At 39.0% G+C, this 27609-nt stretch overlaps 1 protein-coding gene across 3 annotated transcripts in view; it reads left to right on the forward strand.

The window, feature by feature from the left end:
• Positions 1-27609, forward strand: part of CDK8 (cyclin dependent kinase 8) — a 171630-nt gene that overhangs the window by 56205 nt on the left and 87816 nt on the right. For all 3 annotated transcript variants that reach the window (XM_067562899.1, XM_067562898.1, XM_067562900.1), the window contains 2 exons: positions 10439-10514; positions 26442-26552. In XM_067562899.1, coding sequence (XP_067419000.1) covers positions 10439-10514; positions 26442-26552 — 187 coding nt within the window. The remainder of the gene's footprint in view (positions 1-10438; positions 10515-26441; positions 26553-27609) is intronic.

Genomic DNA, 27609 nt, shown 5'->3' on the forward strand with positions numbered 1-27609 from the left:
TAGGTAAAAATATTTTGCTTTGCAGTGTTAAAATAATTCAGGTTACTTTATTTAAAAAACAAACAAAAAAACCTCATGTTTTGGAGCAGGGACTTGATATTTGTCTAGAGAGGTGGCATTATGTCAAGGATGTACCTTTTGCTATTCTTAAAAGCCTTTGGAAAAAATCTATTTGCACATGTATGACGCCCCCCCCCCCCCCCCTCTTGCAGTCTGGACTGGTGGGTAGGTGTCACCCCAATTCCTCACTCCTGGGCCCCTATTTACTCCGCTTTGCTGTGTGAACTACCCACTCCTGGGTCAGCCCATGCCCAGCTTCCAGGGAGTAATCAATCCCTGACCTAGTGAAGGAGCACTTCTGGCCAGCCACTCATGGGATGGATTCTCAGCAAACACCTCTGTTCCCAGATGCAACCCCAGGAACTGCTGTTTTACAGGGTTCAGTGCTGTATACTGCATCCTGCAAGCTCATTTACATTTGTCCATCAGTTTATCAAAGAAATTGATATGCACCAGCTCTGCCACTCTAAGTGAGGTCTCTGCACACATTCAATCCACGTGCACTGTTTTAGATAAAACAAACAAGTAAGTTTATTGACTACAGCAAGATTTTAAGTGAATATAAATCAGATTAATATAAATCAAGAGATTAATAATGAGTCAAGGAGCTGGTCTAAATTAACTAAAAGGTAACTTACATCCTAAACTAATATTAATATGTCAGTAGCTTTCAGTCTATGACATTAGCTTATCATACAGGCTGGTTGCGATGCCTCTAGCAACCAGGCTCCCCCCTGTGGGCAAATTCTCAGTTTTTGGTGTTGCTTAGAAGATAGAATCCAAGGGAGAGCCATGAGACAAAGATACCTCTTTCTTTTAACAAGTTTCCTTGACACCCCCTTGGGTCAGGTGACGATCCATGTCCAGCAATGGGCATGATTTTTCTCTCTTGAGCCAAAGTGCTCAAAGGTGCTTAAGCCAGTCCATTGTTCCTGTATGCATGCCTCTGCGGGGCGTGGTACCTTCAGCTTTGTTTGTCTGCATCTATTCAAGCCATGTGAGAGACACATTTTAGGGATATGACCTAGCAGAGTTTCATATCTGTACATATGTATGACATTGCAGGAAACATGGTACCATAACAGTAATGTTCAGTATGTCATGAGCATTCCAAAAACACCTTACATGACATACTTTGCATCAGACAATACACAGTTATACTGTAAGGGTGAACATGAATGAATATACAAATCACACCATAAGGGTGTACATGGGCTACAGCATGTCACAATATGCTCACTAGAGATCTGAGAGTTTTGCAGCTAAAATTTCTGTAGATTGTCCTTGCTGAGCCAGCTTCCATTGCTGACCTGACCAGACTCTGTGCCTTCCCCACAGAGTAACCGAACATGCAGCCTAGGGTTGTGGGTGGGGTCAAAGCTGAACTTTTTCTATAAATTGCTTTCCTTCTTCGTTCAATTCTCAGAGTGCTTGGGGGGGGGGAAATGGCGGATGAATCAGGATTATGCAGTGAAGGATGCTGTTGTTTGTAGGACCAGTGCTTCTTTTGTCTCTGATGTTGGAGGTGTATTGTGAATGAGATAGGAGATTACAGGAAAAAAATGTGTGATCTCCTAGTTAAACATGGTTCCAGAAAATAGGATTCTATTTATTCAGCTGACTTGCTGTTTATTCACCTCCACCTTCTGTTGTAAATGCAAAGCACATTTCTTTGACCTTGCCTTCTCTAACATAAACATGTAGCAATGTGTTTGTGTGTGTGTATATATATTATACACAAGTTCCAAAACAAAATACTCCACTGCATGCATTTCTCTCCCTGGGGAGAGGATGAGAGAACAAATACTTGACAGTTATTAGTCATGTTGCTTAATGCACTACTGGAATGTGCTCAGATACTATGGTGATGAGCATGACAAAAGAACCTATACAGAATAGAATAGAGTTTGCAGAATCAGACTTCCCCTCCTGGGAAGTCTTGTAGGCTTGTAGTTCCTGTGAAAAGGGTTTTCTCAGTGTGACTCCTCAGGCTCTTCATCAGTAAGTGCCGTTGTCTACTATAGGTGCTTGATCTGCATCCTATACTAGGCTAAGACTTTGAAAAGTCTAACTAGCCTGTTTTTGGTTACTTTTAAGCATAATAAAGGTATTTGCCCTGACCTGTGGGTAGCACAAAATAGAAATGCCAAAAATGGACTGTCGCTGTTAATGATTTACAGAAATCTTTTGTTCGTCTAAAATCCACAGCCACTTTCTCTCCTCCCCATTCCCCTCCGCCCTCACCTGTGCATATTCACCATTAAGCACACATGATCAGAAGTGCCATGAGTTTGCAGGTGCTTTATTTCAACATGCTACTATGGGGAATACCAGTAGGAATGCGGCAGTTTAATTCTGTTTAACTTATCCATCATTGTATTGAAGAGTTAATCTTTAGCATTCAGATGTATTTTGATAATGCCATAAATAAAATATAATATTAAACAAAATACCATTTGTCTCCAGTTTTATTATTCAAAGTTATATGTTTTTTCAGTGTTTAGAGGAACACACTGCTATTAATTTTTTCCCTTGTCTGGTTTCTCAGTGTATCTGAAAATTAAAATCCCTCATAATTACTAATTTACTTGTAGTACTTGGTGTTAATATTTCATTGTTAATAATTAAACTGACTGCTATTGATTATACAGTTTTTGGGGAGGGAGTGTGCTGCATTAGTCTGAGCTAGTCATGCAAAGATCAGATAGCTTGTAGCAGAGATTCATTTATAATTGGATGAGTAAAATCAAAGTTACAGTATCTGACATACTTTAGAGTGAAGCTAGATATGGAAAATTTTAAATTAGTGCCCCTGAGACAAAATTATTTTGGCATTAATAGTTGTATTTATTCTTAATATTTTCATTCTAATACTGTTTGTTAGTGGTGTACTCAAGAATAGAATTAAAATATATATACTATATAATTGGAACATTTATCTTTTAATTATCAAGATTTCTCTGTTCTTTAGGGGAATGAGCACATTAGACAATTAAATACTTCGTTAGAGTTGCTGTAGTGCAGACACTTCAGAGGGAAATGAGAATGAAGTCCCTTTGATGGGTTTAAGACAGATGAGTATTCTTCTCTCAGATATGTAGTTGAAACTGCATATGGCTCTTTTCTAAGAATCTGTTCTTAAAATGTGACACATTTAATTTAAATTCCAAGAATACTTTTAACTGTAACTTAATATATGTTCTAGTTGAAATAACCAACATGCTACTGATACTTTTAAAGCTTCAGCACAATATTTTGTCTCTTGCTCTTTTATGGCTGAACTTAATTTGACAAGGATGATCAGATAATTTGAATAAAGTCCACCTAGTAATACAATACCAAGGGTCCCAATCAGGATTGGGGCCCCATGTGCTGGGCATTGCACATACATATAGAAGAACACAGAATCTAATATACAAAATGCTAGATCCTACACGATTCTAAGCAATTCCCAGAGGTGTTAAGTGCTCAATTCCTATTTACTGCAGTGGGAGTTGGGAGGTGCTTAGCACCACCTGACAAGACAGAATTGTACCTACAAGATGAATATGTGGATGTGTACGAAAATACCTTGGGCACTGATGAGAAATAGTTTTGTAGATTCCTACATGTACAACTTTCAGCTTTGTAGGCTTTTAAGTAAGTACTTTAATGAATCTCTTAACAGGCTACCTATGTAACAGTTAGCAATAAGTTGTTGGTACATTTTAATTCACTCTTTTCCTCAGGGTTTTCCAGGGTATGGCAACTATTTTGGTTACTTAACATTCTTTAGAAATATACGTTATGTTCTTATGCCTTTGGTAAAATGTTTACACAATAATTTAATATACAACACAAAATACATTAACATTAGTGATGGGTGGATTGATTTAAATCAATCTACCCATTTAAATAATTGATTTAAATCATGATTTAAATCACCAAGAGAAAATCATTGATTTAAATCAAGTTTCCCACTGATACTTCTTCACATATTTCTTAAATAATGGTGCAGATCTGATCACTAAAACATGTTAATTTACAACTCAATACAGCATTTTACAAAATCTAGAAGGGTATACTTTGTGTAATTTTTTAAATAACTTGATTTTTATTAATTTAGGAAATAGTACATAATACTCATTACCTGTGTCAAGTTGCAGATGCAGCAGCAGTACATTAGGAACAGTAAGAACTAAATCTCTCTCTCACTCACTCACTCACTCACTCACACTAGCACTTATATTTTATTAAACTAGATCTTAAATATTACATAAATGTTTCATATTTGCAGTTGCAGCAGTCTCCTGAGTTACCGGCTGATGGCTATCTTTAAACTTTCTTTCAAATTTTATTAACTCTAACAGACAAGTAATCACAACACTAAACATACTGTCCTTAAAACTTCTACAGCTAGCTCTCATCTTCCCCACTCCCACTGTCATTTTTATTATAGACTGAATCAGAAATATGAGTTTTCCTGCTTTTTCAATTCCCGGTTGATTTTTTTTTTTTTTTTTTTTTTAAGCTTTGAGTGACTAATACCAAATGATGAAAATATTCTCTCTGCCTGCAGAGGAAGCTACTGCGGTGAAAAGTTGGCTTAGCAACTGAAGGAACTCTGTTTCAAGGTGCCTGGCTAATCATTTCCACCAATTCAGGGAAGTGACTTTGTTCAAAACATCATCAGTAAACATGTACTGTTTAAATGATTCCGCTCCAGCCCTGAAATTTATTATGATTGACATTCTTAAGTCTTCATCTAAAAGATGCATTAAATGGGCACTGCAACCATATGCTATTAAGGAGCATCCTTCCGTTTTTTCTTCTAAGTATCTTCTCATCTTTACCATGTTTGCAGCATTGTCTGTGACAAAACTGCGCACGTGACAGTTGAATTTTTGTTCACCGTTTATTACAGCTTTCACTGTCGCTTCTTTTAAATATTCTGTTGTGTGGGCATTTCCTGCTGTATCTATTGTTTCTGAAAAATATGCAACCCCATCTTCTGTTGTCACACAGGCACATATTACTGGATCATTGTGTACATTATTCCACCCATCAAGGTTTAAACTGGCAAATTTCCCCTAAGTATTTCTTTCACACTGTCAAAGTTCCTTCTCATACATTGTATCTAGCAACCTTCCACCAATGTCTGCTCTACCAAGTGGAGTGTAGGTGTCAAATGAGCCTTTAAATGACAACACTGTGAAAACCAGGCTTTCAACTTTTTTTTGTTCAGGGGTCTGTTTCTGCTGCTGCTTTTTTTTTTACTTCAGTGGATAGACTGAATAATCTGTTTCATTTAATGATGTGCTAAAGTTCTCATTAATTTTGCCTTTCAAAACACAGTTAATATTTGTATAACATTGTCATGACAAAGTCCATCTAAAATTTGTTACTCTTCTTTGAGTACCTACCCTAGAGGTAGGGTGCTCCACTGTAGGGTGTGTCTGTGCTCTCATGCTGCTGATCAGAGAGCTTTGATAGTAGTCCACCCTGCCTGCACACACGCTGCTTCCCACCTGCCATGAGGCTAGCCAGCATATGCAAGCATTCCCTCCTCAGTTCCACCCCTGGCTAGAGATGGAGCTCAGAGCTGTCCGTTCATAGGATTGTTAACTCCCTTTAGTTCTGTTAATTTTAGCTTCCTTTGAAACTTTTTTCTTTTATCTCATTTGTTTTTTGTTGGCTGTGCCAAAAAAAAAGGGAAGAAAAGAAAAAAAAGAAGAAAAGGTTTGCTTTCCGCCACCCTTGCGTGGGGGAAAGCACCCTGGACAAGAGTGTACCTGGTTTTCCAGGCTTCAAAAAGTACCTCAGTTGCAAGGAATCTATCCCAGTGACTGACAGGCACTTGTAGTGTGTTTGCTGCCTAGGAGACAAGCTCAATCCAGCAACTAAAACCCGGGTCCAGGAAAGATATAGAGTCAAGGCTCAAACCTGCCCATGGAGTCAGTCCTTCAACCCTGGGAATCCTGGCGTGAGAAGTCTCACGGCAACCTTCTGCTTTGAAGACAGGTGATCCCAAAGAGATGAACCACTCGCATAAAACTGCTAAGAAACTGTGTGTGTCTGCAGCGAGCCCCTAGTGAGTAAGAAACTATCTTTGATTCCATTGGTATCATCGGTACTCACACTGCTGAAGCTGCCTAATGCTGGTACTCTGGGCACATGCCTACACAGCAAGTTTGTCTGCCCAAAGACTCTATGGGCATGGGCAAAGAAGTACCCAGTACTGCAGAGGCATGAAAGGCATAGAAGATTGGCCCCCAGGATGGCTACATCGGCGCAAATGTCAGCACCAGCACTGATGCCAGTGCCCATGGCACCAACGGACCATACAGCCAGGTCCTCATATCTGACTCCATCAGTGCAAGCCTTTTGGTTCTGACATTCTCCACCAATACTGACACTATCCACACCTCTGGATTTCCAGTGCGTGATGGATCTCTGTGTCCGACACACCGGATTCGCCCCTACTCAGTACAGAAGCCCTGGCACTGAGTTCTTCCAGAGCACTGGACTCAGCGACATCTCCCTACCATGCACAGTCTTTCTCATTGTCTGAGTCAGAAAGTGAGCAAGAGGACTTGGGTTCCCACCACTTTTTTTATTCGCCAATCTCACTTTTGGCATTAGGCATATTGTCCATCCAACCCTCATCTTCCATGATTTGGCCAACTGTGGTGCCAGCCACCAGCCCCCTACCCTCAGTGACTGTACTGAGACCTTTGGCAGGCTCAGAAACAGCAAACCTCCCAGGCCCCTGGAAAGGAGGCACCTTCCTTCAGCTATGGCTTCAGAACCTCATGAATAGCGGGGGGAGGAAGTTGAGGTGGAGGCAGAGGAAGAAGATACTTCTCAAGCTGATGTCTTGTCATTCTCACCAGAGGAGGTAGTGATGACCTTTCCACCATCCATGGTTGATTTTTAAATCATTCCAGGACCTAGCTCAGAGAGTGGCAGAAGCCCTGCCAATACAGATGCAGGAAGTGACTGAGCTTCACAACAAATTGGTGGACACTTTATAATCTTCTAACTCTGCCAGAGTGGCCTTCCCAATTACTGAGGCACTCTTGGACCCTGCCCAAGTCATATGGCAGACCCCTGTGTCTGTCCTGCCAACATGCAAGGGGCGGACAAAAGGTATTACATGTTGGTAAAGGGGGATAGAATTTCTATTTTTCCATATGCCTCCCAATTCCTTCATTGTGGATGTGGTAATTCTGGGGGCTGCCAGGACCAATTTAAATCCACCACTGTGGCTGATACGGGAAACGTCTGGACCTATTCGACCAGGAACACATATTCATCAGCCACCCTCTAGTTCTGTGTAGCAAATTACCATGCCTTGCTAGCAAAATATAACTACTAGAATTATACAAAACTCGGTCCCTTTTATTCAACAGCTCCTGGAATCCCATAAAGACTAATTCAAGGCCATAATCAAGAGGGCCAGCTGGTGGCTAAAACAACTCTTCTGTCCATATTAGATGTGACCAACATGGCAGCATGTTTGATTTCCATGGCCACTGTTATGAGACAGGCTTCATGGCTGCATTCATCTGGCTTCCTGAAAGAGGTCCAAACCACGGTGGAGGACCTTCATTTTGAAGGGACTAAGTTTATTCACTGAGAAGACCAATGCGTGTCTTCATGCGTTGAAGGACTCACAGGCGACTCTTCAATCCCTAGGAATATACACGCCAGCCTACAAGAGAAATACAGCCCTCAGCCACTGTTTTAACCCCACTCATCACAACACACATCCCAGTACTCATCACAAAGAGCTTATGAGCCACAGAGGAAGAAACTTAGGTTCCCTAGGCGAAAGCAATCAGGACCCCAACTGACTGCATCTCAGCCTTCCACCTGGAAGTGATAGTTTTGATAGGGTGGTCGAGGTGCTGGTAGAACAGTCTCCTTGCAACCTCATGCTGGAAGACCTTACCCATCCTTTCAGAGATCACCGTACCCTGCTCCGCAGCATCTGGGACGGATAACCTCTGACAAGTGTTGGAGATTATCCAGAACGAATGACATCCATTTCTCCTCTCCTTCCTCTCCTCCCCCCCCTTCCTCCCCTCCGAACACACTTCCCCATCCCTCGTCAGGGACCCATCTCATGAGAGAGTCTATTATATCAAGAGGTAAAACATATTCTCCGTTGTGACATTCCTCTCTGCATCTGGACTGGTGTATAGTTGTGTCATCCTAATCCCTCACTCTTGGAGCCCGTCACACTCTGCTCTGCTGTGTAAACACCTTCTCCTGGGTGGTTCACATACAGCCTCCTGCAAGCTAGCTGTTCTCAATTCAGTGAGTGAGTGTTTTTGACCAGCCACTCATGAGACTATGCAACAGAATGACCCCAGCAAACATCCCCAGTCCCTGATACAACCCTAGGAACTTCCATTTTATAATCAGTCTGTCAGTTTATAAAAGAAATTGATATGCATCAGCCTCGTCATTTTAAATGGAGTCTCTAACACATCTTAAGCCAAATGCACTATTTTAGGTAAAATAAACAAACAAATTTAAGTACAGAAAGATTTTAAATGATTGTAAGTCAGAGGAAAGCAGGTCAGATTTGATCAAAAGTAAGTAAAAGGCAAATCGCATTCTAAACTAAGTGTAACACTTTCAGCAACCTTACAGTCTTCAATGATTCTCACCACAAGCAGGCTGGTCCGCCTCCAACCAGGCTCTCCCCCTGTGATCAGTGCTTCAGTTGCTTGATGTTGTTCGTAGATGGGAGTGGAAGAGCTAGCTAGCAGCCAAAATATCCCCCTTTTTAACATGTTCCTGGGTAAGACAACCTTGAATATTGCCCTTTCTATGTACTGAATGAGTACAGGTCCTGTGGAAATAACAGTATACACTAGTGTAGTGTAATTAAAGCCTGTTTATGAACAAGGGGGCAAATTAAGGTTTCACAGCTCTTTGCAGCAGTTGAGGAATGTTGAGACTCGTGAATCCTGGATTCTATTCCAGGTTTGAGAGGGGAGTGTTCTGTAGTGGTTATAGACCTTCTCTTCCTTCCTTCCTTCAGCATTTCCTACTTTTGTCTTTATCCCCTTGTTGTCCCTCCTCAGTCTGTTCTCTTCTGCTGCTTTCCCTCCTCCTCTGTCTTGCTTTAGCATGCTGTTATCTACCCCCATCCTGCCTTTGTCTTTGCCATCCCCAAACCCTCTGTTTTGAAACAAGTCCGGTTACTCTCTCCTTCTCTGTATTGCTTGGGAGCATTGACAGCACAGGAGAGACAATCTGTTTGTTGTCAGTTCCAGTTCCTAGAGCTACAGTGGCCCTGGCTGTTGGGAGGAGCGGTTGAACAAAAAGTCATACTTGAGTCCTGCAGTTCTGAGTGGAGCATGCTTACTAGCTCTGTGAAGGTGGAGCATACTTGGTATAGACAGAATCTTCAGAGAATAATACTCTAGCCTGTTACAAACCCTTATGGAGCATGTGTGAACAGATTGGAAACATTGTTTTACTAAAGAGCCACATCCTTTGGAAGTGTCACGGGTTCTACTTCGTAGTGCTTCTGGGATAGGAGAAGACAGTTTGGTGGTGTGTGTGCTGCTAAAGAGCTGGCTTTCCGTTGTCTGGGACAGCAAGCCCTTTCCCCGTGTTGCTCCTGGTAGCTGCAACTGCTAACAGGCTTTAACACCAAATGTAAAAATAAAATAAAATAGCCCCCTCTGCTGCCCCCACAACTTCCAGTTTCAGGTATTTCACATTTATTAATGGTGAACTAGAAGAGTCTTTAGTTTGCCAGGCTGAACAAAATACTGAAGGTTACCACTGGATTTGAAACTGCTTTGAGGATTTGATTGGTAGGAACAGGTTTTCAGCATAAAATTTTAGTTCTTGAAGTTTGGAGGAAAGGGTAAATTAAGTTTCTTACACATGAGTTTAATGAATGTAATGAACCTTTTGGGGTATACAAATATTCATGATTGTTCAAAATCTGTTGCGGTAAGAGTTACTATTAGTGTTCCAGAGTAATATATTTTATTTCTATGTAAGCTGATGTACTTGTAATTTTATCATATAACACATTGTTTATACCCCCCAGACTTCTTCCTTGAAAGACTAACTTCTAATATGTGGTAAATGTAAAATTATGTATCCTTGATGCCATTGTATTGAATAGGACCTAAAAATGTTTTCTAATATAATGACTATTTGTATTTTAGGTTATCAACCCAGGTGTTGCTAGTTAATACAGCTTAGCTCTTATTTCTACGACAGCAGGGCATTAAAAACTACCACAGGATCAAAAGACCACAATATGCAGAACTCAAATTGATTAGAAGCTATAATCTGAGTAGTGTATAGGTTCACTATGAATGCACATAGCAATGTTTTAAAAACTTCTTTTCTTCTTTCACAGGAAAGATGATAAAGATTATGCTTTAAAACAAATAGAAGGTACTGGAATTTCTATGTCTGCATGCAGAGAAATAGCAGTAAGTAACCATCTCTTTTTATCAGTAAGATATTAATAAAATATTAATTTTTAAGGTGAATGCATCTTAAATTCATGTTTCAATTACAATGAATCATCTATCTACGCACAGAAGGAAATTTTAGATTTGAAATTTAAAGTAAACTTAATTCCCTTATACAAAAATTTGTCAAATTTTGCTGAAGAATGGTAGAATTCCTAAGTTACATGTTGTTGTTCATATTTCAGTATAATAAATCACAGTTTTCTGTACCTCTGAATGCATATTGATCGGTACTGGATATAAATTTGAGTTTCTCTGTATTATATAGTGACTGTCTAAACTTTATTATATTTGTCAGCACTGTTCATTACATTAAGTTTGGGTATAATAGCTTAATTTTAGTTTACAATTTATTTCCTTTCCCATTTAAAGAACTTGTGCCTGGAAAGTAAAGAACCATATCTGATTGCAAAGGAAGAGCTTAAAACAAATTTGGAATAATATTTATGGTTAACATATCAAATACAATATTACCTTTGCATATTATATCTGTTCTGTGATTTTTCTAATATTTAAAAAGGGAAATTATAGAAATACATTTTAATACAAATAATTAAGTTCACTCTGAGACCAAATATATGCATCCTGTAAATATTCCATTATTCATATAAAACATGGATTATTTTTAGATTGGCCAGTGCCCCAGATCCACTTGGTGAAATTAAGACCTGTAATTGTTTAAATTTCAAGAATTTGGTGATTCACTAATGCTCTTAAATAAACATTTTTTCTTTCGCTAAATATGAGTTATCACTTCTTGAAATACAAACTCATGAATCTTTAAATATATGTTTGTTCAAGATCATATTTGTGTGGATCATTTAAATTCTTATGTTGTACTCAAACGATTTCTTAAGAGTTCAGAAACGTGTTTGTGGATGCAGATAATTGACAGTTACGGTAGAAACATCTTCCTGAGATTAAGGCTTAGAATTTCTTATGAAAAGTTGATATAAGAGGGGTGAAGTGTGATGCTTTCAATTTGGATAATTTTATTACATTTAGTCCTTTGCTAATAAAGTAAGGCCTGGTCTACACTGGCGATGGAAATCGACATAACACCGCTTACGTAGACCCCCTAAAGTATGAGTCTCCACTGGCGCATAAGTTCCGTCGATTTTAAAGCGCGGTAAAAGTCAACCTAATAAAACAACCTCTGCAAGTGTCGTAGCGCTGAATTTGAATTCCATGGGTCGAATTTGCATCAGTGTAGGCAGAGCGCAACATAAATTGATGCCATTGGCCTCTGGGAGGTATCCCATAAAGCCCCATTGTGACCGCTCTAGACATTCACGCTCTGCTGTAATGTGCCACACACACAAGAAATAGCTCCTCCCCTCAAGCCCTGGGAAATTTTGAATTTCCATTTCCAGTTTAGACAGCATGGAGAGAGCTTTGTAGCTGAACTGCTGATGGCGACTGCATGGCTCAAATGTGCTCCAGCTTGGAGTCGACCCAAGGTCTTGGATCACATCAGTCTGTGGAGCGAAGAGTCTGTTCTGGCTCATTACCCCAGAGCAGTCCAACCACACACAAGACAATGGGGCTGATCAAGATGCAGGGGAAGGCACATCTAGTGAGTGTGTGTGGTAAATTTTTTTTTTTTTTTTTTTTTTTTTTTTTTTTTTTGCATTTTTTTCCCCAGTTCAACTTCCTAAAAGAAGTTTGTATTGTTGAGGGGAGGGTCTTACGCTGTGGTAGCAAACTTCAGTGGAAGGTTGCACATAATAGTCTGTTCCAGGAGTAGAGGTATGCTCTGAGAATCTTCTGTGGATATCTCAAGGAAATTTTCATGTAGGTAATCTGTTAACCTTCGCAGAAGGTTTCTGGGGAGGGCAGCCTTATTTCTTCTGCCACAGTAGGATACTTTTCCCCACCATTCTGCTATTAAATGAGCAGGCATCATCGCGGAACACAGCATAGCAGCAGAAGGGCCAGGCCTGTACCCTGATGTTTGCAGAAAATCTTCTCTTTCCACCTGCATTACCCTCAGGAGATTGATATCACACATGGTCACCTAGGAATGATGGCACAAATTAAAGTACCTGACCAATACAGTCACTCCATTTTATTCCTCTTCCATGGACGGGGTCCCTGGGTGCCTCCCCAAGACCATTCCTAGTACTGTTGCAATGGACATTATGGGTCGAGACACTAGTTGCCTTATGTTTTCTGCCGCTACAACTCACCCTCAATGTCCTCTAATCTGTTCTGCTCACCTCCTCCCAAACCGGTCTTTGCCATGTTACAGGGGAGCCTGGTGAACCCTTTCCTTACTCAAGTGTGGATAGTGGACTTTGGTGCTAATGAAGCCCCTCTATAACAGATGCAAGGGCCCCTTGCTTACCATATCTGTAACGCCAGTCGGACCCTTCCGCGATGTACAGAATGGAAGGTAGGTCTGACTTAGCCTTGTGAACATGAAGGGGAGTACTTCTTACATTGTAACATTTCCTTTACTACTTTGGTCAGCTAACAATGGCAACTTGGTGCTTTGCTTATCTTACAGTAGACACCTCGGCCTTCGGCCCCCCCTTGCCAAACTCCAGCTGTGAAAGACTTTCCCAGATTAGGAAGGGTGCGGTGGGGGGAAGTGGGATGACATGTTCAGTGAACTAATGAACTCCTCCGTGGCTGCTGACACAGAGCTCAGAGCCTGGAGGATGTCCTTGTCTGAAAAACTAGACATGGACATAGAACACAGAAGAGCTGCACAGCAGCAGGAGCATGATATGCAACAGGAGATGTTGCATATTCTGAGGGATCAGTCCAACATGTTGAGACGTCTGGTAGAGCTCCAGGAAGAGCAGCGGCAGGACAGACTTCGCTCTGCAGCCCCTCCAAAACGCTCTGCTGTCTACTGCTTTATCAGCCCCCACCCTCCAAGAGGTCTTGGAGGAGATTGAGCAGGGTGCAGTCTGTGTTTTGCTCCACACCAGTGAAAGCGAGCAGAAGAATTCGACGGCCCCTTTAAGAACTGCGCGCAACCACAGTTGCTTGCACAGTGACACTTTACAATGTTAAGTTATCCTTCTTTCTCCCCATTAAAACAGGTCACAAATAAAACTTTGTAGCATTAAAAAACATCTGTTTTTATTCATTCATAGATTGTGTGGGGATAGAAAGGGAGGGGGCCACTGGAGCAAGAGTGGGGAATGAGAAATAAAGGCACAGCACAGACATACGTTACTGCAGTTCATTGCATAACCGGTTTTTCAATGCTTCCTGAAGCTGAAGTGCTCCGCAGTTGGCTCTGAGTGTAGCGCTGGAATCTGGCTGACAGAGCCATCCCTATGGTACAACGAATCAGGGCAACCACCCTCGGCCCCTTGCTTTGGAGGGCCCTGCCCTTCAACATCTTGGTGTCATGTTACATCTCTTCGCCCGCACCCATCAGCGACCCTCCCCCCCCCCCCCATTCCCACCCTGCGGAAAGGAGAGGAATGGTCTGTGCCACAGTGTGCCTGTACTGCACCCCAGCACACGTGACTGATGGTTCAACATCTGGCCACCGCACGCTTCCCTTGCTCGCCCAGACCCAGCCGCAGGAGCACCCTGGCTTGTCAGTGATTCGCAGCTTCCAGGATCAGGGCCTGTGGTGCGTGGCTGCCAGTTAGTCATCCCCGGCAGAAGTGTGTGTGTGGGGGGGGGTGAGTGGGGAGATGTGATTTGCCCCGGGCCACACCCACCTCTAGGGATGGCCCTGGATCCAAATATCTGAGCTAAAGACAGGATTGATAGGGACTATCTGAAAAAAAAATTGCTATTGTGCCTTGGATACAGGAAAGAGTTATGAAGTGGGGTGGAGTCCTGAGCTGGAATGTAGGCTGAGTCCATTGCTGTGTACTCTCAAGTAATTTATCTTTCAGGCTTGCATGTAAGCATTTCTTATATTCTTCCTCAACTTGAGGACCTTGACTGAAGAAGTCTGTTTTGATCAAACCAGCTTCCCCATTTAGAACCATTGTGGTTAGAACTTTCCCACTGGTAGAACAATTTCCATACTTATGTGAAATTAAATTGTTAAATCACCTTAATTGAAATCTTTACCCTAGTAAGAAATACTATTGAAATATTCTACTCTTTCTCTTTTGCTGTCTCTTTCCCTCCTTCCTTCCCACCCCACAGTTCTCCAACAGGAATAACATTTGTGAAGCCTACTTCTTACATAACATAACATTCAGCCAAAATTACATATATTTTTTGATCCTGTAATTGAACATTATTCTGTATAATTATCCAGGGGTGTACACTGCCTTGCTTTTTCTTATTTTTTTTCCCCCTGTTGAATTTACTTAGATTTTTAAAAATGGAGGGGGATATGAAGAAGGAAGAAAAAACCTGGTTTGTTTAAAATAAGATTTCCTGTTCTGAAATATCAGTTTCTAATAATATTTTGCATTTATATAGAACTTTACCTGAGAGGATTCAAATCCATATTACAGATATGAATGAACTGAACCTTTCCTCAGCCCTATGAGGCATAGAGTTTAGAGAAGTGAAGTGTCTTGCTTAAGGTTACAGAGGAAATCAACTCAAAACTCCTCACCCCTAGTCCTGTAACTTAAACACAAGAAAAACCTTCCTTCCTTTCTAGATGAGGTACTGCAGGAAGCTGTATCAGGTGACACTTCAGAGTACTTGAGGAGTAAAGGAACTTTGGGGAGGAAATAGGGGGCTAGACCTGCCCTTCAGTTATTGGATTGAGTGTGTGTCAGTTTAGGCAAGGTTTTGTATATGAGTCCTATCAACAGGTTAAAAAAACAAAACAAAAACCTAGATTACATTGACTATTGGCTTGGAGCCAGCTGGTGCAGTGAGTTAAAGGATCAATAATAGAGGTACCACTGTGCTACACACTGTCCAAAAATATAGGAAGACAGTTCCTCCCCCTATCCCTCATTAGAGCAGTTTGTTTTAGTGCGTTATTTGATTTATTCACTGTTTGTTGCCTAACATTTTGTTTTTGACTTTAGCTTTGTCATTAGGAGGTCTCTTGTCCTTATACTTCCTTTGTAATATTTGCCCAGCACTTCAGTATAAAAGGCTCTATATAATGTACTGTAGCCTAATTCCCTCTGGAATTTTATATGCACTATAACCCCCAGCGTTTGCTATGGGTGCAAAATCCTTGTTCTCTGAATATGCAGTCTGTCCACTTTTTAATACAAGATCAGATTAGGAACGCTCCTTAGATGAAATTCAGAGTAATTAAACTACCACATTGCTACAAGAGACCCAAACCTACCCATTGAAGTATAATGGTCAATGATTATTTCAACTTTCAGCTCTTTTTCTTTGTCTGGAGAGGAGTATTTTGCTATCAGGAAAGTTTTTTTGTGAAGTTTAGCTTTGCAGTGAAATGGGGACTTCTGTGAATTAGCATGGTGGTTTTATATCTGCTCAGGACTGAGGTGGATGGGCAGAAATGTGTGGAGAAAACTTGTTTTGCATCTGGGTGCTCCATTTGTACATTATACCTAGTATTTCTGGTGCAGTTCCTTTTCTTTTGGGGTATGACTCTGGGGTAAGTTGGATTGATTTTAAACCATGGATTAAATATCTGATTTAAATAATAACTTAAATCGGGATGCAGGAAACCTTGATTTAAGTAATCTATTTTAATTGTTTTGCATTTATACTTATTTTCCTAAAGAAAGGTTCATTCTCATTGTTTGAAGGTAACTATTAAAACATGTTGTTGCTTTGCAACTAGACATAGCTGCTACACTAAATCTGGTATCTTTCTGTTAACTAGGAGGATACACTATATCTAGACACACTTATTTAAGCAATTTTATAGTTTAATATAGCTTTATTCAGATTCTTAGTTCTTACTTTTTCATGTTAGACAATGGTGACTGACACATTTCTTGGTTTTTTAACCTGTGGTTTGTGTCAAGCTGCATTTGAATGGAAATTGGAATACAGTCAAATGCACAACAGCATTTTAAATTGATTTTTATTAGTTAAATAAAACTAAGTTGAATGTGCTAGATCCACAATTGATCAAAGTATATTTTGCATTTAAAACTAACTTATTAAACGAAGTAAGTATTATATGTAGATAGTGAACTTTAACTAGTACCTTCTGGCCACTAAATCCTTCAGTTTTTGAGAACTCTTAGGTCTCATCCTCTCCTACCTTGTTTTTATTAATAAATTGGAAGAGGAAAAACAGGCTTTGCTTTTTCAACTCCCATTTGGTGTCTCAATTTGGAATGAACTAATCCAAGCTAAGAAAATATTTTCTCAGCACCTGCAGAAAAGGCTACTGCTGCCAAAAGCTGTTTAGTGCTTCTTTAACAAATGCTGGTTCCAGAGGCTTAGCCAGTGATTTCCACTAATTCAGTGGTTTGCCTTCCTTAAAAGCTTTGGCAGCAAACTTATACTGCTCGCATGTTTCACCTCCAGCCCTGAAATTCATTGTGGTTGGCATGATTATTATATGCCCATGTTATAGCAGCATTTTTTTCAATGTTAATATTCTCGGCAAAGTACTACCCTGCTATTGTGTTGAGAATATTGGCATGAATATGAGGCAGAGTAATTGCTGCTGCTTTGACTGCAATTTTAACTTCTCTTGGTTTTTCTACAGTTTTTTGAAGTTCTTTCCAAATTTCAACAATATCAGCAGTAGAGTAGCTATCTTTTTGTAATTTGTCCAATGCTATGGAAATAGGTTTCAGTATGTTTAGAATACCTTCTGCATTGCTCTTCAGTCCAGTGTTGACTGGTGTAGCATATTATTTTATTTAAATGGTTTTAATATATTGTAATAAGTTTAGACGTTAACATAGGTTGTCATAATTGCACATTTAATTTTATACAGGTTTATTTTGAAATAAAATGTGTTTTTAATCAAAAAGACCTAATCTAATCTTTTTTTAATCTGTTCTTTTATCCACTGAGCTCTGGGGAGGAGTCCGTCAAAATCATGGTAGAAACTATTCTAAGTCATGAAAGTAATAGGTTCTTTCCCCTGAATAAGATAACTTCCTGGCAAACTGCTTTTCTTAAGAATGATTAATCGGTCAAACCAAGGGTTCAAGTTGGTAAGGTTATTTCTTAAACCCCATTGGTTGGGTGAAGGAAACCTTTCCCACAGTAATTAATTCTTGTCTGCGTGGTTAGGAAGACCACGTTAACACCTTCCATACAAATTGTTCTAATGGTTCTTGTCAGAATGTACTGACCTCATTTTCTTAACAAAGGCAGTCAGAAACGGTTTGATTCTGGCCATCTAGAGAGTCTAGAGCAGTGGAGTTGGACTTCCTTAGCCTGAGCATTGAACATGCATCATAAAAATCATGGGGCCATAAACATAATTGTAATACTTTGGGGCATATTTTCTGTACTGTTGCACTTCTTTGGGTCACCTGCACAGCATATAGGGAGCAGAAACCACATGCTCCCAGAGCAAGACTATCTAAGCAGCAGACTATATATCTGACTCCTCTGCATCCCTCCCCATAGCTTCACATGGGGTGAGGAGGGGAGTGGCTGAACTTTGGTCATCATCAGTGGTGTAGATCCTTAGAGGGCCATAGCCAGCTGCTTCAAGCAAGACTAGCACCCATACTGCTCTGTCTATGGTGACACTGGAACAAGAAATCAGGGAGCCATAACTGGTTGATTTCTGATTTTGCACTCTGTTGTGCTGCCCTGAATGAAGCGGAGCTGTCCTTTGCTAGGCACTTTCCTAGACTCAGAGCCAACTGAGCTCCTATCCTGCTCTCCTGAGGGCTTCCATAGGCTGTCGGAGAGAATAAGCAATGAGTTACTACTTCGCTTCCTTCCCAGTGGTGTAGTAGGCAGATGTATTAGAGCCACTGCAGTGTTGCTCAGAGCACTCCAGTCCATGTTAGAGTTGCTTCTGGGACTGCAAAAGACAATAGGAAGCAGCTGGGAAGGCGGTGCCGCCTACCTGGTCTCTATAGCAATGGGCTGATTCAAAATACTTCCGTTTAAAAATTGCAGTGTTTGACTCATTTTCAGTTTGTGACCAAGTATACATTTTCTTTGCAGTTATGTTCAAGGACCACAAAATATAGGCATGGGAATAGACAGCTTTTTTTTTTTTTTTTTATTTGGTGGGGACCAGAGTTGGGGGAGGAGGGAGCATGCCTGGCTTCAGATGCCATCTTTTTATATTATCTTTCCTTTTCAGTGTCTTTGAATGAGAGAGGTACCCAGGTGGTTACATAAGCAAAGCATAAAAGTAATTGTTTTCTAGTGTAATCAACAGATCAGATGTTGCCTTTCTTCATCCTGCCACAATAGTGTTCTACAAAAGAACTCAGTGACTTTGTAAAACTAAGAAGTCAAGTAAGGCCTGGTCTACACTGACGGATAAATTCGGCAGCAGTCAACAGCATCTTCCGTTGACTGCCTAACTTTTACTTACCGCAGAGTCTTCATTTTGCTGTGCTGACAGCATTACTTCGCTGTCCCGTTGGCACAATGTTACTCTTTTTCTGGGGAGTTGTTTCTTAAATTGACTTTCGGATCGATTGAGCAGATCTTCACTTCCAGTCAATTGATCCGGAAGAATCGATCTGACGACGGTGAATTTGCCGCCGTAAGTGAAGACATATCGTAAATGTTTCCAGAGTTTGCCAGAGAGAACAGTGTTTTTTAATTCTGCAATTTAATTCTACGCCACTCTTACTGAGTAGTGAGTGAGTGAAGTACAAAAATATATTTTCAAGTGTATTGCTAAAATAAAATCACTTAAAACATGACTGCTTCAAAAAGGAGGAAACTCCACTTCCAACAAGTGAATCAACTTCTGCTGGTTGAAGTGTACGGCACTGTCTGCCATTACCTGCAACAGGAACTAAATGCCAGTTGCTTGATACAGTTATCATTTTTGAGACACCTCAACAATCATGACTTAAATGTTTTCTCTTTGTGTAACTTTGTGGAACAAGGCTGTTTTTTCTGCTTATCCAGTTTTGATGGTTTTCAGTGGCTGTTATTCTAAAGCCAGTGACAGCGTACTTTGTTTCTACTGTTGTACAGCTTTTAGGGACACACTACTTTTGACTAAGTACACAGATGAAGCTTTCACATTGTGTGGATTGTCTTAATCTGAAAAAGACAAGAAAAATTTAAGAGGCATCAAGCTTCTTCATGTCACTACAAAGCAATTGTGTTTTTCAAAAGACCGAAAAGAATTTAGCATGTCACCAACGTTTTCAGTACTCTTGGAAGAAAAAAGAAATCAGGAAGATCCTAGTGACAATACTAAGTTATATACATTATTTTGCCAGACAAAGACTTGTATTGCAAGGCAGTTATAATGAACAAGCTGAAAATATGCCCATATTTAAGGGTGGCTGAAAGAGTCAAAACAAATTCACAAGTCCAGTTATTCACAACGAGGTAACTGAAATCATGGCTCTTAAAATCATGAGGGATATTTCTGGAGAGTGAATTACGCTTGAGGAAACAGACTTCTCCAACAAAACGGGTGTTTTTATGCCTGCAATATGTGAATGATAACATGAAAGTTCATGAAGAGTTCATTGGATTGCACAATATCGCTTGTACATCAGCAGAAGAAATCGTATCCGTTAAGAAGATATATTATTGCATATAAATCTGAGAATCAACAATTGTAGACAATGCTATGATGGTGCCACTGATATGGCAGGCTTAGTATCAAATGATCAATATTTCTCAACCTTTTTCTGATGGCGACCCCCTCCAAATAAATAAATAAATTGTGACCCCCATTACTCTGAGTGGAAAAAATTGTGACCCTCTATCTTAAATATCATTAAGTAGATTATGAATAATACAGGCCCACCAGCATTAATAAACTAATATTTCAAACCTACGCAAATATATTGAGTAATTTCAATTCCTATACTTTTTTTATGCTAGCAGAGAGATTTCTTACCTCCCAAAATATTCTGACATTAATAGTAGCAAGCTTCACATAGCCACATGACTTCGCTGCTGCTTCCTGTTCAGATGGTGGTGGTCTTTGCAGCTAGCAAATTGTGTGTGCGCATTTTTCAGCAGGTCTTTTTGTGCAATGAATATATTTTTAAACAGAGTTCAACCAAATACTTCACAGAATGAAGGAGTGAAGAAGGCAAAGTGCAGAAAATACTATTGCAGCTATTTAATGTAGGGCTTTACAGCAATCGAAAATAAACCTCCATTGTGTGTGGTGAAGTGCTAAGTGCTGAAAGCAGGAAACCTTCAAAATTAATTTGGCATTTGGAAAGTAAACACACACAGTTAAAGAACAAGCCTTTTGAGTTCTTTAAGAGAAAATTTAACAGTTTGAATACCCAGCGAACACTGATGTCAAATACAAGTAATGTCAATAAGAATTCTCTCAAAGCTTCATATCTCGTGTCACTTCATATTGCCCAAACATGTAAAGCACACAACAGCTGAGAATCTCATATTTCCTGCAGCATTAGATGATGGTTACAAGCATGCTCAGCCATGAAGAGGCAAATAAGCTTAAAGCTATTGCTTTATCAAATGATAGTTTTGAGGCGTATTAATAAAATAAATGGCTGATGACATTTGTGAGCAGTTGAAAGAAAAAGTGAAAATGATGTGAATTCCTAGCTGTTCAGTTTGATGAATCAACAGATGTTTCAGTCTCTGTGCAGTTCTTAGTTTTTGTTTGATGTAGATCAGATACTACTGTCAAGGAAAATATGCTCTTCTGTAAAGCACTGCCTAGCCACACAACTGGTGAATGTCTATTTAACATGTTTGTTGAAGATACTGGATATTTTTAAATCTATTGGGGGAAAAATTGTATAGCTGTATGCAGTGATGATGCCAAAGCAATGGACTGGCAAGAACAGTGGGCTTGTTGTAAGATTAAAAACAGTTATGCTGCATGCAGTTTGGAGCCAACGCTTCTTACATCAGCAAGCATTTGCTGCAAAAGAATTGCCTTCTGAGTTGCATCAGGTACTTGATGAATCTGTAAAAGTTGTGAATTTTGTAAAAAGCCAGCCTCTATCAGGTTATCTATTTTCAGCTTTATGTGATGAAATCGGTGCACTTCAAAAAAGTCTTCTCTTGCGCATTGAAGTTGGCTGTCATGGGGAAAAGTGTTAAGCAGACTTTTTGAATTGTGAGCTGAAGTACTTATGTTCCTACAGGATCATGGGTCTCCTTTTGCTAAATTGTTCAGCTACTGATCATGTCTTCTTCAGTTGGCTTACTTAGCAGATGTCTTCAGTCATCTGAATGAGTTGAATCAGTTTTCAAGGACAACAGGAAAACATCATTGTGGTGGGAGACAAAGTGTGAGAACCTTTGGAAAGAAGCTTGGAGCCTAGTCTGCTCGGCTTCAGAGTGGAAACTTGGAGTAATTTCCTCTGAGTTGCAAGTTCTTGAAATTGATTGCTGATGACAAGAGCGTGAAACAATTAAACATTGATTGAATATATATTTGAATTTAAAAAGCAACTTCAGGATTACTTCCTGCCTGATGAATTTGGCAAGAGGTGGATAATTAAACTGTTCAACAAAAGAGTAGTAGAGTCTGCCGAATTTACAGGAAGTGTGCAAGATAAACTGTGATTGAGCTTTCATCTGATAAAATGCTTGTGGTCATTTTTTCTTCAGAAGACGTGTGCACATTTTGGATGATGTAGAAGCATGAGTATCCCAAACTTGTAACTAAGGCTTTGAAAGTTTTTAATTCTGTTCACAGCATCATGCGTATGTGAATTGGGATTCTCATTGATGGTTGTAATAAAACAAAGCAACGAAAGAAATTATCTGTGCAGAGTGACCTGCTGCTGAGAGTTTACTCAGTTCAGTGCAACATAAAAAAAATTATTGATACAAAACAAGCACAAGTGTCTCATTGAAGGACTCTGTAAGACTTGTAATTTGTAAAAATGAAATTATAGAATGGTTCTTTGTAAAAATAAACTTTGATCTGGTACACAAATGTTTTTTGTTACCTTCACTTGCAACTCCTCCCAACCTCTCCTGCAACACCTTCCCCCCTCAGCGGGTCATGACTCCCACATTGAAAATCATTGAAATGTAGCAACAGATTACAGTAGGAGGAACCGTGAGCTATATATACTTATTGCTATAGGCATGCCTTTAAGTTGGTATGTCCAGGATGCTGTTAAAAATAACGCTAACCTCAGAGATACTCATGAAACTGTTTATGAAATCACAAAATTAATTAAAACATCACCCAAATGAGATGCTGTGTTTCAGGACATTAGACATGAAGTGTTGAGTACATTACTAGGCATCTGTGTCCTCTGTTCAACAAGATCTGTGCAGTAGGTTTATCAATCCGTGCAGTAGCATTGGCTTCAATTTCTGAGAATTACCTTGCACCATTTGCAGCTTGGGAGGTTACAAAGGATGAGATGAAGAATCCTGAAAGGAGAGCTCAAATTGATGGCACTGCAGCTAAAATGGAGAAAGGTTTAACGTCCTTGATGTTGTGTGAAGTTGAAAAATGCTAAATATGGCAGACTATCTGTCCAACCCTCTGCAAGGTCAGACATTTCAGTAACTGAAGGGGAATTTCTTATGAAAATGACATTTAATTCACTTCAGTCCATATGATCAAATGAAAGTCACAACTTTATTCTGGGAGAAGAGTTTAAAGATAATGACATGCTTGAGCTTGCAAGGAACAGAAAAGTTCTCAAGGAAATACAAATAGTAGGTACAGGTGAAGTCAGCTACCCAAATACAGCAAATGTATTTTTTAGAAATATATCTACTTTGAAGTAATTGATTTTTACAGTGTTCAAGATTCAGTCAAGATTTGAAAAGCAACTACAAAATTATTCAGCCTTGAAACTCTTATAACGGAAAACATGAAAAATGCAGGTGCAAGACGTTCTTTGTTTTGTTCCGATTTCAACGAGGATCAGCTGATTACTCAGCTTTATCTATTGCAAACCAACTGTCAGCTTACAAAAAAATAGTTTAAAGTCAGTTCAAAAATATGTTTGCTCAGCCAGACTGAATGTCAAAGTGGTGAAACTAATTTAAAAAAAATATATTTTGGTGGTACTGGCAACCAATGCTGTATATGAGCATAGTTTCAGTACTCACCATTGTTTTAAAACATGTCTTTGATTCATAATGGGACAATCACATCTGAACTAATGTATGATTTTATATGTACACAAGAACATAACCCATCACAGCTTACATATGTTGCAAAAGAGTTCATTTAATGAAAGTCAAGGTGAAGATTATTGTCTGGAACTGTCCAATTTGTAAGTATTTGTTTTTTAAATTGTATTTCAAAATAATGCTTCAAATGAGTAGTTTTGTGCCAGAACTGAATTTGTCCACCTTTAATAAAGATAAATGAACTTTGGTTTTCAAACTCACTATTTCCTTTATTTATTAATGCAAACTCTATGTATTTTGGGGGGTCAGGAGGATGCTAAAGACCCTCCCCCCATTATCTATGCCCATAGTTAGTCTAGAGTAAGTCTTTGGGTAGGTAGGAGAGTATTATGTTTTGTTTTTGTCAAAGTAAACTGTTTCTAACTTCAAGTGTTTATAAAAAAAAAAAAAAAAGAGACTTAAAAATAATGAAACTTTAAAATAAAAAGACCCAGAATGTTTGGGGAAGGTTTCTGGTTTGAGTGTTTAGATTTAATGTTTTTAACTTTTTTACTTTTCTTTTAACTTTCTTTTACTTTTCTTTTAACTTTTCTCTTTCCCTGTACCCGCACCACCAATCATTAGGGTAGAAATTTCCTCTTCTAAAAAATGAAAGTTGAGATTCTCATAATTACCCAACTCTAGGACAGGGGCTTTAGGAAATGTATCAAATATTGTAAGGCTTGCAATAAAATCATGAGCGTTGGCAACATTGTTGTAATCTTTCTTTATTATGTTGTTTTTTTGTTGCAAGTTTCCTTTGTAGAACACTTTCAAATAATAAAGCAGTACATCTGTTTTCATCATATCTTTGCATTTTGGTTTCCACTTTTAGGGTATGTCTACACGCTGGCGGCGTGGTTGGCAGTGCAGGATTGATTCTGCGGGATCGATTGAGCGGCAGTGGAGACCCGCTCAATCCATCCCGGAAGTCAATGCCATTAATCCACCCTGCAAGAAGAGTAATGTTGCGTTGACTGGAGGGCATTTCCTATAGGCGCAGTACAGTGGGGCGCCGTGGTAAGTAGAGGTTAGTAAGTTGATGGGAGATATGCAAGCTACTCTACGTAGAGTAGCTTGCGTATCTCCCGTCAACTGCCACCGAAATCTGCCAGCAGTGTAGACCAGGCCTTAGTGGCCTTGTGAAGCTGAATATTTGGTTCATAAGAATACACAACTTTAATAAAGTATATTTACATAAAACCAAGGTTGGAATGGAAAATCTGATATAATTCAGAAAATTTGTGAATTGAGAACCTGTGTATTAAAATGTTTCTGTTTTTGTCAGATTTGCACTATGTACTTAAAATCAACTTTCAGTTAAAAAAAAAGTCACACCAGTTTTTTTGGATTGAGCTAAGTGATAATGATTTGAAAGGTGGTTTGAAAATTTCTGTGCTATATGAAGCATCTGTTATAAGACCGGGTATGTGTTTTTTAAAATAGCACACAGATTTATTCGAATATCTATTCTTCTATCACTATCTCAGTAGGAGCTAGAATTGTCATTGTACTTGACTAATAAAGGACTAATAAAGTGGAATGGAGCTGGCTGGCATAAGTTATAATTTTCCCTTTGTTATTTAAGTAGTGTATTTCCAGTTACTTCAGAATCTTTCCATTGAACTCCCACTTGAAGGGAAGACGATTTATTGGAAGCAGGTTTAATTTTAGAAATGGAAAATGTTAATCTGTGGTTTTTCTTCCATATTTTATATTCAAATACTACTTCCATTAACTGTGTTTATGTTTGTTAAATTAGCTAGATATTGTTTTTTTATTTTATTTTTTTAAAGTGTGATCTTCTCTGGCAGACTTAATGTATTATCTTGTAATTAGATTTCTTAAATATGTGCTGAAAATGAAATCTAAAGTTAACTAATGCTTTTCTACCATGAGGTCTTGTTAATAAGTGTTCCATTTGCAGTCTTCAACCTGGCAACACATCCCTCCGTTTTACTTTCTTAATAATAAGCAACATTTCTTAATGAAACATTGGAGCAAAATATTTTAAAGTAGTGTCTTTACAAACCATATGGATTTAGAATGTGCCTTACTTGGAGAATTGTTGACATGAATGATAGAGCCCCAACGGGCTTGTTCTGCCTACGGCTCTGGTCCTGTAGACATAAGTCTCATGCTTTTTTTCACCTAAACTCATCTGGTAGTTGCTTACTTCTGCCAGTTGATTGTTATTAATAAACAAAAGGAGTACCATCCTTAAATGACTGTAAGAATAGTGACCAAGATGCAGGGCTTTGGGGTGGTTAGACATTAGTGAGGAAGGAATTGAGTAATCACAAAGTCTTTTATCAAGTACAGGAGCTGATGGGGAGGGAAAAGAAGAAAATGCTTTTTGGTATATGAACTGTGAGATTGTATGTTTATAGAGAACTGTGTTGATCTTCTGGAAAAAAATTATAAAATTTTAAGTCAGTAACTTCGTTGTTCAGTTGAGGTATGTGCTCAAAAAAAATTATACTTAAAATGGGGCCATCTATATCCTAAGGGAAATGGGCGATGCAGTTTCAATCTGATTTAAAGTTCATAACCTATTCCTATGGAAAAATATGCTGTTTTTCTGTGGATTAAAGGCCTCAGTGATTAATTTTTTTAAAATAGGCTTTTTTACAGGGTCTTAAATTACAAATAAGAAATTATTTGGCCAATCCCATCCCACTCTGTTGCAGTCTCTGGTTGCATAGATGTATCTGTAATGGATTTTCTTTTGTTTTGCAGCTGCTGAGAGAGCTCAAGCATCCAAACGTCATTTCTCTGCAAAAGGTGTTTCTGTCTCATGCTGACAGGAAAGTGTGGCTTCTCTTTGACTATGCTGAACATGACCTCTGGGTAAGGTGAATTGCTTGTAGATAATGAGTTTTGGGTTTCAGTCAGGTACAGATAAACAATATACTGTACCACAACTGACAAACAATGTGGCGGAGGAGGAAGGTGTCTCATATTTTACATAGTTTGCTACATTATTATTCTCTATTTTTGGAAAAGGATTTAGACCTCATTGAAGTCTAAATCAATGAATTTTACAATCTGCTGTAATTCAAATAGTAAAGCAGGAAAGAAAATATAAAACATGATTGTTAGTGGATTCATTCTGAAAAACTACATGTACTTTTTAGTGCTCTTTACAAAATTGATTATTGCAATTGTAACATTTGTTCAGATATAGTGTACATCTTTCTAATCATAATTTTGTACATAAGAGTTTTGGTATTTTAGTTGGATTACCGTAGTTTTTGTCAGAAAATACTGTTTGACATCCTTTGGAACATAAAGCAAGGGTCCTGGACACACAGCATGTATCACAAACTCAGATCAGTAGTGAAATGCACTGGCTGAATGGGGTAGCGTGGAACATGCCACATGCTAACCTACACTGCATTTGACCTGTGAATAAACCAAATAGTGTTAATCAAAATGTACAGGCATCAAAAGTTCATTGATTTATTTCAGAGTTGGGGTCTTCTCACTGATCTCATTTTTCCCTGTAAAGCATCATTTTTTGTAAAATGTCTAGCCTTTTTCATTGTGAATTAGTTTTTTTTAAATATAAATAAATGTACTGCATTCAGAGAAAATAAAAATGCCAACAGAAATGCCAGTCTCCCCTGTCCTACTTTCATGTCATCAACTAGAAAATTTAACTGTAATGTTGGTAAACGAGTACTCAGAACAGTGTATTCAAGCTGAATAATAGTGAAGTTTAATTTTAAGGGACAAAATCTATTTTGTTTTGGATTCTGAGCATAGCTGTCAAACCCTTCAAGCCCTATTTTGATATTAATCAAAAGTGTTATAAGGATTCAAAAGGATTCACAATGAAAATATCAAAGTTTGAAATGAGATTGGATTTACTTATATATACATATAAATATTTCTATAACCCCTT

The sequence above is a fragment of the Emydura macquarii genome, unplaced genomic scaffold (genome assembly GCF_026122565.2).
Source record: "Emydura macquarii macquarii isolate MOO-44397 ecotype Brisbane River unplaced genomic scaffold, CSIRO-AGI_Emac_v2 contig_2473, whole genome shotgun sequence".
Taxonomy (NCBI): domain Eukaryota; kingdom Metazoa; phylum Chordata; order Testudines; family Chelidae; genus Emydura; species Emydura macquarii.